General features: G+C 41.5%; 1 protein-coding gene across 2 annotated transcripts in view; it reads left to right on the top strand.

Moving 5' to 3' along the window:
- The window catches only part of si:dkey-237h12.3 (teneurin-3), a 132478-nt gene that overhangs the window by 76413 nt on the left and 39896 nt on the right, over positions 1 to 16169 (top strand). For both annotated transcript variants that reach the window (XM_068325079.1, XM_068325078.1), the window contains exons 7-12: positions 797 to 1011; positions 4738 to 4948; positions 5999 to 6100; positions 7018 to 7212; positions 8217 to 8417; positions 12600 to 12785. In XM_068325079.1, coding sequence (XP_068181180.1) covers positions 797 to 1011; positions 4738 to 4948; positions 5999 to 6100; positions 7018 to 7212; positions 8217 to 8417; positions 12600 to 12785 — 1110 coding nt within the window. The remainder of the gene's footprint in view (positions 1 to 796; positions 1012 to 4737; positions 4949 to 5998; positions 6101 to 7017; positions 7213 to 8216; positions 8418 to 12599; positions 12786 to 16169) is intronic.

Here is a 16169-nt window from a genome sequence, read left to right on the forward strand (position 1 = left end):
CATAAAAATCTTTTACAAAATGAAAGTTTGAGATGTCATTGCATCCTCGGAAACTTCTGCATCAGCCTCAGGAGTCCATGAACGTTTGTATACCTTAAATCGAGCTTTAGACAGCAAGGGCATTAAAAAAATTTTAAAAAAAAAAACCTGCACAAGCTTTTCTTCCGAACAGTGCGACGTTTTTATAAAAGCCCTTTTTCTGCGTGAGCGTGAGTCATTAAAACTAGCCTTCCCTTCATCTTTGGCATTGTAAGGACAAAATTTAAGGACATTGTTCGCTAAATTCTTTTGATTTGCTGTTATTGCTTTGGCAAAGTAGAACTCTGCATATCTGACAGGTTCCATTTAAGCCATATCTGAGATGAAACCCCTCTGTGAGTCACCCAGACCAGAGAAAAGATGGGAGTGGTGCCCTGTTAGTCTTATAAAAAGCCAATTATATCTGGTTTTTCTTTTTTTTTTTCCTGGTGAGCAGTGCATCATGGACCACAGGGAACTATTACACTTAATCCTGTCTTGGTTTGTCATTGCTCATTTGGAAAAGATATTACTCTCAATAGGAACTCCCTGCTTGGATAAGATTACAATGGAAGGCAAAATATAGACTGCAGAATTCACTGAGATCCAAGAGATCAAAGATCAAATGCTCTAAAATCTAGATTGCATCATAGATGTGTTTGAAGCTTTTAGTTGTTGGCATGAACAACTCTCAGATGACTGATTTGCGTTGTGTTTTCATTCTGATAGACTTTAAATAATCTGGTTGGGGCTGGGCTGGGGTATTTCTGTCCTCCAGGAAGATCTAGCGTACTTCATCAGGAGAACAACTCCATTGACACTGGACAGGTTGACATAGGGAAGAGGGCAGGTCAGAGCGTCCCGCCCGGGGTGTTCTGGCGTTCTCAGCTAAGCGTGGAGCAGCCACGCTTCCTGAAATTCAACATCTCAGTACAGAAGAACGCATTGATCGGAGTCTACGGACGGAAGGGACTTGCACCGTCTCACACTCAGGTAAAGTCTTTTTTGAAATGTTTTTATGTCTCTTTGAAGAACCTATAAAACAGACACCTTGTGTTTTATGGAAAGAAGTAATCCTCTGAAATGGAGGTGAATCACAGATGATAGCCATTACTATCTAACTGATGTTAGTGAGTCAGTGGCTTCCATACTATTCTCTGCTTGTGCTGGTGTTACAATTTTGTGTCGGCAATCCAATAGTTGTATTACATAACCACAATTTTTAGAAACTGAAACTATTTTTTCCTGTGCTGGAGGGTGAAAACAAACTATCCATAATATTTAATTTCCACACTTTCTCCAAACCAAAACTGTTTTCCTCTTTCCAGGTTTGATTTTGCTGTTCAAAATGATCTATCTGCGTTATTTCCTTTGCTTTTGAAATTTTCCTGGATCTGAATCATCGATCTAGTTCCATCTCCAAGGCCTCACCCATCTGAAAACTCTCTGAAAAGTGTTAGACATTTTGAAACATTCTGAAGACTAATAATCAGACAAATGGAAAAGAAAACTTGTCCTTAGGCTGATGATGCGTATATTACAAAACAGTGAAGGAGGGACAAATAATCTTATGCTAAACGACACAAAAGCGGGTTGAATATTTCCAAAGCTTGAAGATGGAGGGGTAAACATACATTAGTCCAGTGCAAACTTTTTCCACTGACTCACTTGGGAAATATGTGGTTCTGTAACAGCTAACTACTCCACTATCTCTTCCCGTTGTGTTGCTGCCTTTGTCTTTGTGCGGTAATTCCAGAGCTTTCTTGCTGGAAACAGCTCAACCCTGTGAGATGAGTCAAAAAGAAAATTGCAGGCTGTGAAACCAAAACTGTCAACTAAAAGAGAACAAAGCGTGCCATAAAGAGCTCCAAATCGTTATCTCCTGTGGATGGATCACAAGCACCTCCTATTTAGCCATATGATGAGCCGTTTGTATGCATATACAGCTATATAAGAGTACCCCCCCCCCCTCCTGTTTCCTTAAGCGATCCAGTGTTGAAATTCAGGTCGTCTTTGCATTTAGAATTTACAATTTGGTCCTATAAATTCCATTTTCTCCTCGCGGCTTCGCCTTGCCCATCTGTGGGCATGTACCGTCTTTGACTTCCACTAAACGTCTGCTGTTTGCAAATTGAAGCGTTTCCCAAATGTCTGATGTGTCACTTGAATGACAGCTCTGGGCATCCGAAGGTCCGATGTGTGGGGATGGCAATGGAAGCACTCAGACAATGGCTATTTTCCACCACACTTGACTGCAAAAGCTCTTAGCTTCACCTTCTTGACATTCTCTCTAAGTAAAGATGGGGCTTCACTCAAGTGTAGACAGTCAAGGCCACTCTTTGATAGGAGAGGGGCTGACGTGAGTGACAACAGGTGAGCTGCATTGGTTTCAAGGTGGGAAAAAGTGAAGCACAACAGAATCAAAGACCAAAGAGTACTAATTAACAAGACGCTGCTTTTATGTTCCAGGCGATTGTTGTACATACACTCAAGCATGTCAATACTGGACACTGTCCGACATGGCCACCTCTGAATTACCCACCGAATCAGCATCCAAGAACACCAATCAATGCATTTACTTAACTGAGCATGAAAGACCCCGATGAGAGATATTGACTCTTGGTTGTATTCACTACTTGGAAGACAAGACTGCATTTAAGTGCAAAAAACCTTTTCACCTTTTTTCAAATAGAGACTTGCTCCATCTTTTATTGAGTGTCTTTCTGTGCTGACACAAAAAAAAACAACAACAAACAAACATAAAAGTTTTAAGTGACAAACTTTTTAGTTCACTCAACCTTTAGAATTAACAGGGACCAAGCGTTTCCTCCTCTGTAAAAGGAGGCACCCGGAGGTCCCCTCCATGCATGGGCTCTTTCCCGTTATTCACAGCTATTGTCGGATTGAGATGAGTTGAGGGGCTTTCGCGTTGAGCTAATAGAGATGCATGCACCCAGTCAGGAGGTTTAAGGCTTGTGGGATGAACTGTTTTATTAGTCACCTCTCAAGCCAACAACACAAAGAAGTCTACTTCCGGTTAATAATATCCCCCCCGCTGTCCCTGCGGCGCCACTGAAGTGGGTTTAAAGCAGTGTTGACTTCACCTGCCCCCTTGCTTAATGCGCTCTTTCCGGTCCTTTGCAAGGGAGTGGAAAGGTCACTCGGGTCCATGTTAGTCGCATTCCAGAGCGCTAAATCCGATTTTAATTTATGTTGCTGTCTTGTTCTTTCAACTGGTTGTCCAGTGTGTGTCCAGGCGCTGCAGTAGGTCACGTGGGATTTCACAATTAAGCAAAAGGGAAGTCCAATAATATCACAATATTACGGAAATGTAGTTTTTGAAAAGCTATAATATCAATTTCATTTCACTATTCGTTTAATTAACATTATTTCCTGGTCTCCACTTTGTAATGGATGTACAACAAAAGTTTTTACAGTATGTCCACAGTGATTATCATCCTCCACCATCTGCAGGATCTTCCTGCTGGAAAAAAAAAAATCATCACATTTCATTAGGACTTACTTGTGAAATGCAGTAGCTTAATTTAAAATTAACCTAACCACATAAACTAATGTGATTTTTCTTTTTAAAACTTTAGTTTGATGCGCAGTTAAGATTTCTTTTAAAGTAAAACCTCATCCAAAAAAAAAAAAAAATCAGTGGTTCTGCTTTTCATTAAAATCTCTCTGCAAACAGACTTAATAATGGATTCCTATTCTGATAAAAAGACTGCAGCACCGTACACAGCATGCAGCTAAGCAACCGACAGCTTCCTTTCCACACCGAGTCTCCACTTCCGTGTATCTAACAACTGTTTTGAGTCAGTGGATCTGTCTGCATCTGCTGTGCTCCTCTGCAGCCTAAAGCCTGTTTAGGGATTGCTTGTATGCTTTTTACTGTTTTCTGCTGCAATGCTCTGTATCCTACAGCTTCTGTCAAAATGAGGTTCAGGTGTTGAGCAGGTGCGCCGCTTTTCTCGATTCACTCGGCGGAGACGACTCGTTTCTTCTTGTTTACCCCTTAAATCAATGTTTGTTTGAAAGGAGACCGTAGAGAAAATTGTTTCCCTGACATGTAAGGATGAGAAAAATAAGCCTTATAGATTATGTAACATTTTTTTAATAATATATTGTGTGCACTGTTTTGTGTTCTTGTGTGTTAAATAGCGAGCAAACATATTTTAAACGCAGCATATGAGACATTTGTAGTTTTTTCAATTGTAATAATGATGTACTTCAATTAGAGGTGATTGAGGGAAGCAGGCGTTTTCAAGCATCCATATCTAGACAAAAATTGTCACATTTTCATTCAGTACACTGCCCTCACAGTAAGCAGTATATTTTTGGAATAGTTTTGAGCATTTGCCCCAGAGTCATATCAGCACTGTCAGAATACAAACAAACTCTCCCAACAACAGTTATCAGCCGCAAATAACTCTCACTGAAAAAAAAAATAAAAAAATCAACATTTATTATCCTTGAATTCTCGCTGTGTGCACAATACTGCTCTGGTTGTGTCTTCCATTACGACTTTGAAGAGTTCCTCTCAGACTGTTGAGAAAATCGCTGGAGGATCTGCATGCACATTATTCAGTGGAGGAAAAAATATCAGTTTTGTGAGAACACACTTGCCTCGTAATTGCCGAATTTAATTCAACGGAAATTAGAATAATAATTTGCATCCATCTGATTCCATTTTTTTTGTTGTTCTTTTTTCAGTACGACTTTGTGGAGCTGCTGGATGGAAGCCGGCTAATCGCTAAAGAGCATCGGACCCTGAGCGAACCGGAGACCAGAGGCCGCCTAGATCACCCGGTCACCGTCCACCAGGCCGGATTCATCCAGTTCCTGGACTCTGGAGTTTGGCACCTGGCGTTTTATAATGATGGGCGCAATGTGGAGACGGTGTCCTACAACACCATAATCCAGGGTACAGGGACACACATCTGCAGCGACGGAATGATGAGTGTGATTGGGATGATGTGTAATGACATGTTGGGAAGATTTTTAATTACCTTAAAACAGCTGCGTCTGCAGTTTGGTTGATATAAATACTATCTGCACAAACAAGCTGAGCTTGTCAAACTTTTAGCCACCTAGGAGTTGGATCTAGGTTATTATTGGATGGTAAGGGGATTTTTTTAGTGTTCAACACCATAATATGAAACCATACACGGCGTTGAGCCTCCCTCTCCTAACAACCCCTTCAGATTTCTGAAGTGTGTGAAATTTCCTTGTGGGTTTGGAGGTAGAAGAAAAAAAAAAAAGAAAACACTGAGGTTGAGTTAAAGTTTTGATTTTTCTATGTCCTTCGGGGGAGTCCCATTGATCTGGCCCTATAGGTACTAAGGTATTGACGTGTGGTCAAAATTGCCTGGTTCCCGACACAAGCCAGAGTAATAACGAAAAAATGTTTGGACTCTTAACGCTGATCAAAATGAGGGTGCTGGTCTTCTGGGGGTTGGACTTTCAGGAGTGATGGTCTGTTGAATGAACACAAGATCTGTTTGTGGGATATGTCAGATTAACTTCAACTCAGAGAGGATTTGAGCTGTGAAGACGCGGGAGATTGCGGCGGCTTGTGTGGACATGATCAGTCATTCAAAGCGTTGGGGGCGGAGGAGATGGAAATTTGTCAAGGAAACAGAATTACTGGTGTGGTTTTAAAATGCCTGTGTGCCTTTTATTTAACATGACTTGTGCTGAGAATAGTCAGGCTCCAGGATAAATGTTCCGGAGGCTTAGACCTTAGTGAGACGTGGACAAATGGCTTTAAATGTATGCCATGCCTGATACAAATGCTGCAGATAGGGGATGCTAGGAAAACATAGATTCATGTTAGGGGGAAGGATAAGTTTGTTTCCTTGCAGTATTTCTTGAAAAGTGCAGTTGTCAAATGTCGTATTGAGGCGGAATTTAAGATTTCCTGTGACAGTGTGCTGAGTTAATAGCTCGACCCACTCACTTCTTTTACCCACAGATTCTGTCACCGAGTGCACGCACAAATGCTACGGGAATGGGGAGTGTGTGGCGGGATCCTGTCACTGCTTCCCAGGATTCATGGGACCATACTGCTCCAGAGGTAACTATTAAAATATAGTTCTTATTCTTTCTAGTCAGCGCACATACTTTGTGTTTTTCTGATTGTTTTTTTTTTTTGTGGTTTTTTGCATTATTTCAAGTCATTTCACTCAACACAGTGAAGGTCAATGTGATGCACAAATTTGCTGTCTCAAACAAATGCATTCACTTCATTTGTCAGTGTGGAAATATCTATTTAAATAAATCCCCCAAAGTAGTTAATGCTCCACAGGGGATTTAGAAATATTGTCCCATTACATTTGTCTATGAGAGAGCGCTGCCAACTTTATATCGCATCAATCATGCTGAATTAGAAAGCTAATATAAGCATCCTTAAGTTTTGTTAAGGAGAAAAAGAACAATATCAAGCAGGAATATTAGATTTTTGAGAGTTTCTAAACATCCTTTAAAAAAATCCATCAATTAGGTGTTGTTTTTCAATTACTGGGTAAAACACGTAATACTTAGATATTTTAATTTAAATGACTTTAAAGCAGAAATTGTCAACAAAATGGTTGAGAGTATATTTTTTCAGGATTCATGGGACTCCATTGTGTTGCATTGAAGGCCAAAAAAATATGCTGACAATTACTTGTAATAAGCTTCCAAAGAGAACGTAGATAAAGTCCCATACGAGAAGCAGTTTGGCATATAATCCCATTTTAAGTGGCTTTTTGTTGAGTTTATGTTTCGGTTCTTATGTGGATTAAAGAAGCTCCAACATGTCTGTTAGTGAGCTTTAGTAATCCAGAGAGGCAGATTTGATCACCTTCCCAAATTGTAGTGGGAAGATCTCTGCATTTAGCTCTTTGTGGGGAAAGCCAAAACTCAAATTAGCAACCCGATCTCTGGACATCGGTATTATTAAAACACCTCAGAGACTAGGAGTGATTTCTTGAACCCGTCGTCTCTCCACAGCCGCCTGTCCGATCCTGTGCAGCGGGAACGGCCAGTACACCAGGGGGCGCTGTCAGTGCTACAGCGGCTGGAAGGGCACGGAGTGCGACGTGCCCGCCTCCCAGTGTATCGATCCCCAATGCGGCGGGCACGGGTTGTGCGTGGCGGGTAACTGTGTGTGCAACACCGGGCACAAAGGACCCAACTGTGAGCAGGGTAAATAAAAAAAATAAAAACCCCAAGTCATTCTATTGGAACAGAAGAAGCTGGAGGCAGCACATTTGTGTGTGAAGCACCGCGGGAATCGACACAGTTCATTGGGGAAACAATCGGCGTTTTCAACTCCACCAAGCAGATAATGTTTTGGATGTTGTTATTGATAGCGTGGGTATAAATTAACTCCCTGTTAGTGTTTAGACCACATGAGGCTACACGCTGAAACAGATTGCGCATTGCCCGTTAATGCATTCACCTATTAGAATGCTCCACAGTTGAAGGCACCTGTTAAAATCGATCAGTCAATGACATCTGTTCTTGTGTTTATTGAGAAAGAGCTTTTTCTCCCACCTCCCCTTCACGTTATTGATCCCCATGCAGACAAAAGACAATTATCAGCTCAGATTTAAATGTGCGGCTAACCTTACATGTAAAAGCCTATTGAGTCCCTTTAATGAATATATACTCCTTCTTTTTAAACAAAGCAATATTAAGGGAAGGACAGGGAGGGGGGGGGGGGTTGTTGCCGTCTTAGGGCTCCGGTGTGATGGATTGGTGCAGGTAAAATAATCAATATCTTTATCCGAGTGTATATGGAAATGCACAGAGCAATCAGCACCGGAGGAAGCACAAGGATGTTGTTGCAAATTATCCCTTGTTAGTAATGAGATGATTATGTTGGTCATAATTGCCAATTATTAACTTAGATCAGCAAGTTGATCTGCAAATTGTTAATAGTAATTGATTACATCTGTCTCAACACTAATTGTGCTTCTTTTCCCGGTGTCTATAATAGAGCATAATTATACTGTCAGTACGTTGAAGTACCCTATAATATATCGTAACGCATTCTCACCCCTGTGAGGTTTTCAGCAGCTTCTGCTTTTGTTTGGACGCAAAGCCCCGGAGTGAGTGGGGTGCAAAAGAAGTTCAGATACCCCCCACCCCCCACCCCCAACATGCTAAGCTAACATGGCTGTAATCCTTGCCGTGTGTGTTCTCAGTGGACTGCTTGGACCCGTTGTGCTCCAGGCACGGAGCCTGTCATCACGGCGAATGCCACTGTAATCCGGGCTGGGGAGGGATCAGCTGCGAGGTCCTGAAGAGCACTTGTCCGGAGCAATGCTCCAGCCACGGAACCTTCAACACCGACTCGGGAACCTGCATCTGTGAGGCCAACTGGACCGGAGCCGACTGCTCCATAGGTCAGAAACCATCTCCCTTCCTTGTCTTCGCTTTTTGTGTGCCTGCTCGTGTGACCAATGACTGGAGCTAATGATTATTTTCATTATTAATGAATCTTCCAATGGCTTTGTCCATTTAGTATTTCAAACAATGAAATCTTATGAAATGCAGAAAATTGCCTGCTAAACTTTGCCTAAACCAGATTTGTTATATTTAAATTGCTTTTGTCCCAAACTAAAATACAAGAAGCCGGCTCCAGGGCGAGTTCGCCTTTCGCATTTGAAAAATTGCTCTCTTTTTTTATATTTTAGTACAACTGAGGCTGGCAAAGTTGAAAATTTTCAAAGTTTACATGAATGAAAGGGATTATTAATCTACTTAAAAAATGTAATCCGCAATTCATTCGTCGAACAAATCCTCGTAAGTAATCCAGTCAACTCCAGTTTTATTTTGGCAAGTGTCCACTACAGCAGACGTATAAGCCTCGATTAACCAGACAGTCGAATTCTGTCGACACAGGGGGTGTCCTTTTCATTACTTTAAATCATTCAGCTCTCGTATTGAATAAATTAGGGCCGTAATTTTGTTATTTATTATCCCAGTTTTTGAAATTTTAAATGCAAACCTGTGGACAGTTTGTTTTTCTTGAATCAAACTTCCCTAGTTTGAAATTGAATTTTTATTATATGGACAGTCCGGTCCACACAGGAAGAAAATAATTATTAATCGAGAAGGTATTTGTTCCGAGGATGATGAATGGAGCCATGAATACATGTTCCGTCGCCTGAGATGTTTCATTAGCCCTGTGTCACATGTGTGCTCGGTCACCTTCGGTAAAGTTCAGGGCGATGACGATGTGCATTTCAAAATGTTAATGTCTTTTCTTTTTCTGCAGTTTGATTTATACGTGTGAGAACTGGAATATTTTTTGCACTGAAATGTCTCAAAAAGTTTCAGTTCTTCTCTAAGTAGGTCTAAGAAAGTCAGCAGAACTGTCTGCGGGTAAAGAAAAGTCAAAGCACAAACTTTCACAGGTATGAAGAGCGTGATGTTGACACCTGATAGCGAGGAGTCACTCTGGGATTTTTATTATAAATCAGTAAACTTTTGTCTACATAGCAACGGCGGTTTTGGCCCTGAAAATACGACCCTTTGAAAATGGGAGCCACAGTGTAATCTGTATGAAATGCCACCATGCTCTCATCATATAATGAATATGAATAATGAATAATGATGACATCACAGCCCCACTTTGCCCACGTCTGTTACTGTTCCTGTTTGAATGCAGATCTTTTTTAAAATGCAAAAGAAATAGCGTTTCCGTTTTAAGCCAAACCGTGAAAAGCAGAGCCTCGTTCTTGGAAAGTTTTGCGTATTTAGAAAAGGATTTTAACTGAACCTCAGGCTGAACAATTTTTTTTTGTATCTTCAGTATATCCAGAAGTCAAAAAAACAAAATATGTGATAAAGTAACATAAACTTGATTTTCACCTTTCGAAAACATCATTGGCGAGCGTATTTCTGAGCCGCTTTGGGTTTTAGACGCGATTGTGCATTCCCATCTGCTCCCCAACCTGGACTTCTTCATTTGTTAGCAGCTTTGTATTCAGAGAGTTTGCCTTGTGACACAGGTAGGTGACATGTTAGTTCAAAGGCTGGCTCCTCCCATCTGTTATCTGTGAATGAGCTTCAGGTGATTTATGCCCCGCTTCACCCTTCAGAATAGTCTCATTCTGTGTGTGCTGAACCCAAAGAAAAACACAATGGCTACACAGAGCTAAATAATTAAAAGCCACAGTTGTCCTTTTTCTTTTCTTTTTTTCTGGCAGTGTAAAAAAAAAAAAAAAGAAAAGGCTGCTAGTTTTATTCTTCTTGTCTCAAACTGAGTTGAAAATTAAATGGTAAGGAGTCCGGACGGTGTGTTTGACGTGATAGATGAGTGTGCAGACCTTTCTTGGACGTGTGCAGCTGCTTCGGTTGCTGCCCGAGGAAAAACATTGTTTTGGTCAACAGAGATAATTTTTTTTTGTGTGTGTGTTTGTGTCTCTGCGCGTGTGTGTGTGTGTGTGTGTGTGTGTGTATCACAGAGTTCAATCCTCCCACTCAGCGACACATCTCACGAATGTCAATAAAGTGATAAAGGGGTCCGGCCCAGCCTTCGTGCGGTCCCAAACTTTTGAAGTTTACCCGCTTCGGTGGGAAGAGAATGCCGCGATTCTTCTTCTTCTTCTTCTCAATTAAATAAACTGTAATTAACAAGCGAAGAGCACGGATCGACCGCCCACAACCCCAATCCAGCTTGAGTCAGGGGCATGTTAAAGGCAGATAAACACTTTTACCCTAATGAAAAATTGATTGCATAGATTCTATGGGAAGAAGGTATCCCTTTAGAATGGAGTGACTCCCCCCCCCTCTCAATAGTCTTGCTTAATATTCTACAGTGTCGGCTAAACTTAATCAGAATCATCCAAGGTCTCTCAATCGAAGAAAAAAACTCCAATCACAGAGCTGGAAAGAGACGGCAAAAAAGAGTCTTAGTGAGGGGGAGAGGGCGGGTGGGAAAACCAGCGGGGGCAGATTGGCTTTAAAAACATGAACAAAATGAGTAGATATTCAATGCATGATGTTATACTTTGGGTAGCAGAATGATGTTGCTTATCTCATTTGCTTTCCTTGCAGCCCATACCCAAGTTTTTCCAACTTGGCATAACTTTTTCTGCTATTGCGGGTGTATAAATTTCCTCGTGCATCATATCCGTGCGACTTTCCTCGAGCGCACCAGTGGCTATTGTCACACCAACAAACTTCACCGCTCTTGTTTTAGGCAGCTTTGATCCGAGCTTTCGGGTTTTTTTTCAGTCAGTGAACATTTTCTTATTCCCCCGTGAGATCAGCCACAGCTTGTTGAGTGTTAGCCAGTTAGAGACGGATTCTTACCACCCATGGATTCAATCTATTGAAGTTTACTTTTCTGAAGATAACACAGATTGGTAACAGCTGCTGTGATCTTTTCCGATGCTCCGGCGCTCATAGAAAACATGTTGATCTAACGTCTCTGACTCCAGACATAAGAACCTGCTTAAATCCATAACCCTCGCCTCAGTCTGCCAAGACTTCATGCAAATCAGCTTCCAAAATATCTAAAAAAAAAAATTTGGAAAGTGGTTGTTGTTGTTTTTTTTTGCAGGTTTTCTTTCTTTCTTTCTTTCTTTGGGTGCACAAAGTAATTGTTGTGCTTGACTGTTCTTTTACCGCAAAAGTAATGACAAGTTTTTGTTTCATTTTTCGGGTGTCTGCACTCATGAAGACATAAAGTGACCTGGAAAATCGCTGGATTCTTTTGATAAAGATGTGTTCAAATGACAGCAGGAGCAGAAATGACAATAATAACCTGTGGCACCCATCTTTTCTTTCTATAATCCTATCCTAATTATTCAGAAAAATATACAGTCTGATGAGCTTTGATGTCATTTCGGATTGGAAGAAGTGGTCGTTACACCGACGGGGGCATGTTTGTTGATAAGCTAATTATTCCCTCAGAGTTTGTTGCAGAATAAATTTGACATAACGTTCGACGCAGGCTGAATCAGATCTCATCCATCTGCCGTCATAATGACACATAACAACGCAAAGTGTTTCTTTCATGCTCCTTTTATATCTTCAATGTTGCTTGGCGACATGGACTCATTAGGTTAGAATTGGTTTTAGTACAGGCTGTGACAAATTTAAACGACTGTTATTACTTCAACTCATGGATGCAATAATGCCATATATCAATACTAATTGATTATCGTCTGATTTCACTGCTTATTTTGGCAAAGTTGGAGCCAAATAAAAGTTGACTGAAGTTTTGGCGCTATGAAAATCCGTACGCCATCATGCCTTCATCTCTAAAACAATGCGTATAAAATATTAAGAGTGAATTTTGAGGCGTGAGGACTTATGTAAAAGAATCCATCCATCCAACCATCCATCCATCCATCCATCCATTTGTATTTCAGGAATCGCGTTGCAAATGTTTCTTTCTCCAGCAAACCTTCCTGGCCCACTTAAACAGATGGATTCAGCAAACATCAGAGCTTTTTTTTTTTCTTTTCTTCCAGTGGTGACAGATGCAACTACTGTACACAGAATACAAATATACAGAGGAATTTATTCAGAACAGAAGCTACATGTCTCCACGGCTTTGTCTTTTATGACAGAAGTATGCATGGTGGACTGTGGTCCCCACGGCTCATGCATCAGTGGCGTTTGTCAGTGCGAGGAAGGCTGGACAGGACCAGAATGCGAGCAGCGAGACTGTCACCCACGCTGTATCGACCACGGAGTCTGCAGAGAGGGCAAGTGTGACTGCCACCAAGGCTGGACGGGCGAGCACTGCACCATCGGTGAGCAATGGTGACACGTACACCTACATGCACTTGACAGAGAGTCATGAAGTACAGAGGAAATTTATTTATGGACAGGCTTTAAAGGGCAGCTTCAGAGTGTGAATGTCAGCATCCTCAGAGAAGTTTCAAGCAGCAAATCGTAGAACACTTCTGTCACTGCCTCCCACTTCAAACAAGGATATTTGCATGGCTCTATAGTGAGCAGTGCTTTTTCTTGAAGTATTTCAACTTTATACTACTAATGCTAGCAGCTTAGTCACATTTTACTTATTAATATTTTACATATAAATGATTCTATCCATGCCTCAGTCCAAGTTTCATGATAATTTGTCAAATGTTAATGAGGTAACATCATTTTTTTCACATTACAGGAGCAGCATTTCTTTTTTCTTAGTCAGAACTTCCGACACCGACATTTATTGAGGTTTGAATGAATTGGCTATGAGTCAAACCCACCAGGGGGTCCTTAAGGGAGTTCTAAGGAGTCCTCGGTGCATAAGAAAATAATTTATTGTCATTATAATTCCATCCATAAGTTACACACTGGCTGAATGTATGATTTAAGGATGAGTTTCATACTGGTTTTGTAATAAAAATTCCAAAAGCATAATTCTTATCAGATGAGGGGCCTTGGGACAAAATCTTACCAAAATGGGGGTCTCTGGATGAAGTTAGTCCTTGATGTGGAAAAGTTTGGAACCACTATATTAAAAACGGTGTCTAATTGCAGTAACGCAGGAAGTCTCATATCAGCGACCTCAGAGATGTGAGAATAAACCTGATTGGCTGGCCCACTCGTCAATTTATCTCTTTATTTTGCAACACCTCGCACCACTTTTGCACCCACTTTTTCCTTCATTCCACCTTGTAGGCTGCTGATTGATGCACTAGTATTAGTGAGTCAAGGGCAGGTATTCAGGGAGCCAGGAAGCCATGGGCAGGGCCTCTTTGACATATCATTTTTTTCTGAGATGGAGATGCTTCATCTGGCATTAATGAGTTTAATGAGTTCTGAGATGTCTCTTCCTGTCGACCTTTAACTCACACTTCCTTCACATCTTAACCCCCCCCCCCCCATCCTGTCAAAGGTCCTGTAGTTAAACTCTGACACGGTAGGTCAAGCAAGCATTCACCTAAAGCGCCACCTTTGACCTCTAAATGATGACACTTTCCCTGAGAACCAAAGATCCGGTAATCCAAGCTCTTGAACTCTAATTATGTATTTCCAAGTTCTCCCATCAGCAATCTGTCGTTAGATGCATCTCATGTGGGGGGGTCGCTCTTCTGATCCCACGAGTCTTCCTCCTCTCAGGGCAGACGTTGCATCATCCATTTTTCCTCTTTCTTTCCATTTAAGGCTCACATGAGGAGAGTAACTCCTACTTCGGATGCCGAGGGAATGAAAGGGCAGCGCGTCACCTTTTCTTTACGAACCGGGGGGGAGGGGGGCTTATTTTGTCTTTCAAACCCTGAATAAACTGCCATTTGCACAAAGCGTCTTTTAATCACATTACATGGCCAGAGCCTGAATAGAGGACTTCCTCGGCCATTCTTTTGTCACGAGCATCCAGAATCCTGTTTTATATGCAAGGCTTAACCCATTGTCGCCGCATTCTCAGCGATGCAGTTAAAGGTGTTTTTTGATTCGCCGTAGTGTTGCTGCTGGTTCTTCGCGCCGCAGTTGCTGAAATCACTGAAGTGGAGTTGACAGCAAATTGAAAGGAGGAAGAAAAAAAAAAAAATCTCAGTCTGCTGCTTCATGATGCACTCCCATTAGACGAAGGTAGAGAATACATACCTCCTGACAAGCAGCCGGTAAAGTGTTTTGATGCAGATGAAGCCTGCTCATATAGCAGCATGCTACAACACTAGGATATCAAGAGAAAAGGGGTGCTCTCTTCTATCTGTTTGCCTGTCATGATTTAGGAAAGGCAAAGCAGATGGGGGGTGGGGGGGGGTGGCGTTAGCAATGAATATTTTACTCGACTTTAGATGCTGAATTCGTTCATGTTGCTTCCAAAGGACGGAATTATAACGACAAACTAAAGGAAAAAAAAAACCAACAACATAGGGGGATTTTGATCACGGAGGAATCCATAAGTCTGATTAATCTCTTGCTGCTTTAATCAACATCTTCATTCCATGTTCAAAACGCCGTTGTTTGTTTTCAGCCGCTGCTGTATTGACACTGTAAATCTTTAAATCGGCATCTGTCTCTTTTTGTCTCTCTCACATCAATTTTCGAGTTGTTTTTGTTTCCTGTTTGCATTTTCTCTGCCTAACCCCCTTACTTATAGCCATTCTCTTCTCTATTTTATGTCTTTATGCCTGTCTGCCTGCCTGTCTGTCTCTCCCCTCAACTCCCTCTTGGCTTACATGTATAGCCCTGGATTCCAGAGTATCAGGTAACTAAACGATTTTAAACTTTCAACATGGGAATTATCGTTGCCAGATCCAGCTGAACTATGTTCATTTTTTTTTCTTGCTTTTCTTTTTTTTTTTTAAATAATGTGATTTCATCATTTTTAAGACTTTGTGAGCTTGCAAGCTTTGCAGTCATATCCTGTCGCTCATGGTTAATATTAGACATTCAGCTCAATCACTGAACAGCTGTGATTTGCATACGCAGTCGAGAGATTGAAATCAGAGCAGAAGCTAAAGCATGCTGAAGGCAATGGTAATCTTGGGAAAACATCTTTCCTGCATAGCTTTTTTTTCTTTCTTTTTTCCCCTGATATTTAAGTTGGCAGGTATATCGGCTTTAGGCCCAGCAGGGTTAGCTTTAGCCACATTTTGTGCTCCCTGTAAGTTACAGTAAGTAAATGTTTTGTCAGTCTTAGCTCTCTGCCACCACAGAGATAAGTAATTTTCTTTTCCAAATGTTTCCTTTTCCTCGGTTGTGTAATAGGAGCAGTCAAGATAGGATATAAAGGTAAATTGAACCACTACCCCCCCCTTAAGGGAGATTGTCATGAACAATCCCTCCCTGCTCTTTGTCTTTCCTAGCACGGCGTTTATACACCTGTTCTATGTCCGAGTCGATCATAATGTTTCAGCTGTGATCCTGCCTCCTCCCGATTTGTCCCCTCATCTTCTGTCCGTTTCAACTAGCCTCACTCAGATCCACGGTCCCTTCTCCCCCACCCCACCCCACCCCACCCCCTGTCTTAATTCCTTGTGTCTGCAAGATTAAACGCCCCAAACTGGTGTGGTTTAGTCATGTTTCGGCTCCCTGTCTTCACCCTCCACTAGAAGGAATGCGTTATGGCAGTAAAATGCTCCGTTTTCTGTACATGCAGAGACTCCAGACCCCCCCCCCACCACCACCACCACACACTTATTTCACTTTTTTTTACTTCCACTTTGATATGGCTGTTACTT

The sequence above is a fragment of the Antennarius striatus genome, chromosome 10 (assembly GCF_040054535.1).
Source record: "Antennarius striatus isolate MH-2024 chromosome 10, ASM4005453v1, whole genome shotgun sequence".
Lineage (NCBI taxonomy): Eukaryota > Metazoa > Chordata > Actinopteri > Lophiiformes > Antennariidae > Antennarius > Antennarius striatus.